We start from the raw sequence: 2,095 nt of genomic DNA, 5'->3' as shown, positions 1-2,095 counted from the left end.
TAGGGTGTAGGGGTTAGGGTGTAGGGGTTAGGGTGTAGGGGTTAGGGTGTAGGGGTTAGGGTGTAGGGGTTGGGGTGTAGGGGTTAGGGTGTAGGGGTTAGGGTGTAGGGGTTAGGGTGTAGGGGTTAAACCAGACTTGAAGAGCAGGATAGCCACCTGGCCCAGAGGTAGGGGGTTAGGGTGTAGGGGTTAGGGTGTAGGGGTTAGGGGCTCAACCAGACTTGAAGAGCAGGATAGCCACCTGGCCCAGAGGTAGGGGGTTAGGGTGTAGGGGTTAGGGTGTAGGAGTTAGGGTGTAGGAGTTAGGGTGTAGGGGTTAGGGTGTAGGGGTTAGGGTGTAGGGGTTAGGGTGTAGGGGTTAGGGTGTAGGGGTTAGGGGCTCAACCAGACTTGAAGAGCAGGATAGCCACCTGGCCCATAGGTAGGGGGTTAGGGTGTAGGGGTTAGGGTGTAGGAGTTAGGGTGTAGGGGTTAGGGGCTCAACCAGACTTGAAGAGCAGGATAGCCACCTGGCCCATAGGTAGGGGGTTAGGGTGTAGGGGTTAGGGTGTAGGAGTTAGGGTGTAGGGGTTAGGGGCTCAACCAGACTTGAAGAGCAGGATAGCCACCTGGCCCATAGGTAGGGGGTTAGGGTGTAGGGGTTAGGGTGTAGGAGTTAGGGTGTAGGGGTTAGGGGCTCAACCAGACTTGAAGAGCAGGATAGCCACCTGGCCCAGGTAGAAATAGATGAAGTGTTTGGTTTCATGTGTCACGTAGCTGCCAAAGTTTCTACCCACAATGCAATGCCACGTGGGGTTGTACTTCTTGTCAAACTCCTGGAACAAAACAACAGAACAGAGGACATTTAGAAGCTGGTTATAGGATATCTATATATATATATATATATATCTGGTTAGCTACCTTCTTGATGTAATGTAACTGGTTATAGGTAAGGACACACACCGGTTATAGGAGGTCTGTCTGGTTATAGGAGGTCTGTCTGGTTATAGGAGGTCTGTCTGGTTATAGGAGGTCTGTCTGGTTATAGGAGGTCTGTCCGGTTATAGGAGGTCTGTCCGGTTATAGGAGGTCTGTCCGGTTATAGGAGGTCTGTCCGGTTATAGGAGGTCTGTCTGGTTATAGGAGGTCTGTCTGGTTAGCTACCTTTTTGATGTAAGCAGCGATGTCCTTCTCAATGTTGTATTTCTCCATGGCCTGAGTAGCACAGTCCACAGCATCCTGCTGCATGTCCTCTGTCATGTCCGCATTCTTTATGACCGCCTTCCTGTCGGTCATGGTGACTGGGGGGGGGGAATGTTAGTTAAAGATGCACTATGCAGAAATTGCGCCGCCATTTCCTGGTTGCTAAAATTCTAATAGTTCCCTTAATTTCAGTTTGTGACAAAACAACAAGTGTAGAGAGTCATTGGACCATCTAAACTACTGTGACATAACAAGTGTAGAGAGTCATTGGACCATCTAAACCACTGTGACATAACAAGTATAGAGAATCTTGGCATTCTCTCAACCAGCTTCATGAGGTAGTCACCAGGAATGCATTTCAATTAACAGGTGTACCTTGTTAAAAGTTAATTTGTGGAATTTCTTTCCTTCTTAATGCGTTTGAGCCAATCAGTTGTGTTGTGACAAGGTAGGGGGGTATACAGAAGATAGCCCTATTTAGTAAAAGACCAAGTCCATATTATGGCAAGAACAGCTCAAATAAGCAAAGAGAAACGACAGTCCATCATTACTTTAAGACATGAAGGTCAGTCAGTACGGAACATTTCAAGAACTTTGAAAGCAGTGCTAGAGGCGTCACTACTGACCCTGGTTCGATTCCAGGCTGTATCACAACCGGCTGTGATTGGTAGTCCCATAGGGCGGCGCACAATTGGCCCAGTGTCGTCTGGGTTTGGCCGGGGTAGGCCGTCATTGTAAATAAGAGTTTGTTCTTAACTGGCTTGCCTAAAGGTTATTTTTTAAAGAAATACATCAAAACAAGTGCAGTCGCAAAAATCATCAAGCGCTATGATGAAACTGGCTCTCATGAGGACCGCCACAGGAATGGAAGACCCAGAGTTACCTCTGCTGCAGAGGATAAGTTCATTAGAGT

General features: G+C 48.1%; 1 protein-coding gene across 1 annotated transcript; it reads right to left on the bottom strand.

The window, feature by feature from the left end:
* Positions 1 to 677: 677 nt before the first annotated feature.
* LOC311116961 (dynein light chain 2, cytoplasmic-like) lies at positions 678 to 1,275 on the bottom strand (the record flags this gene model as incomplete). Its single annotated transcript, XM_084191968.1, has 2 exons — positions 678 to 815; positions 1,144 to 1,275. 2 exons carry the CDS (start codon positions 1,273 to 1,275, stop codon positions 678 to 680), a joined length of 270 nt encoding a protein of 89 aa, XP_084048094.1.
* Between the last annotated feature and the right edge of the window lie 820 nt (positions 1,276 to 2,095).

The sequence above is a fragment of the Coregonus lavaretus genome, assembly GCF_964263955.1.
Source record: "Coregonus lavaretus genome assembly, contig: HAP1_SCAFFOLD_1893, whole genome shotgun sequence".
In the NCBI taxonomy this organism is placed as follows: Eukaryota; Metazoa; Chordata; class Actinopteri; order Salmoniformes; family Salmonidae; genus Coregonus; species Coregonus lavaretus.
The sequence above is the reverse complement of the archived record's forward strand: the minus strand, read 5'-3'. Positions and strand labels throughout refer to the sequence as shown.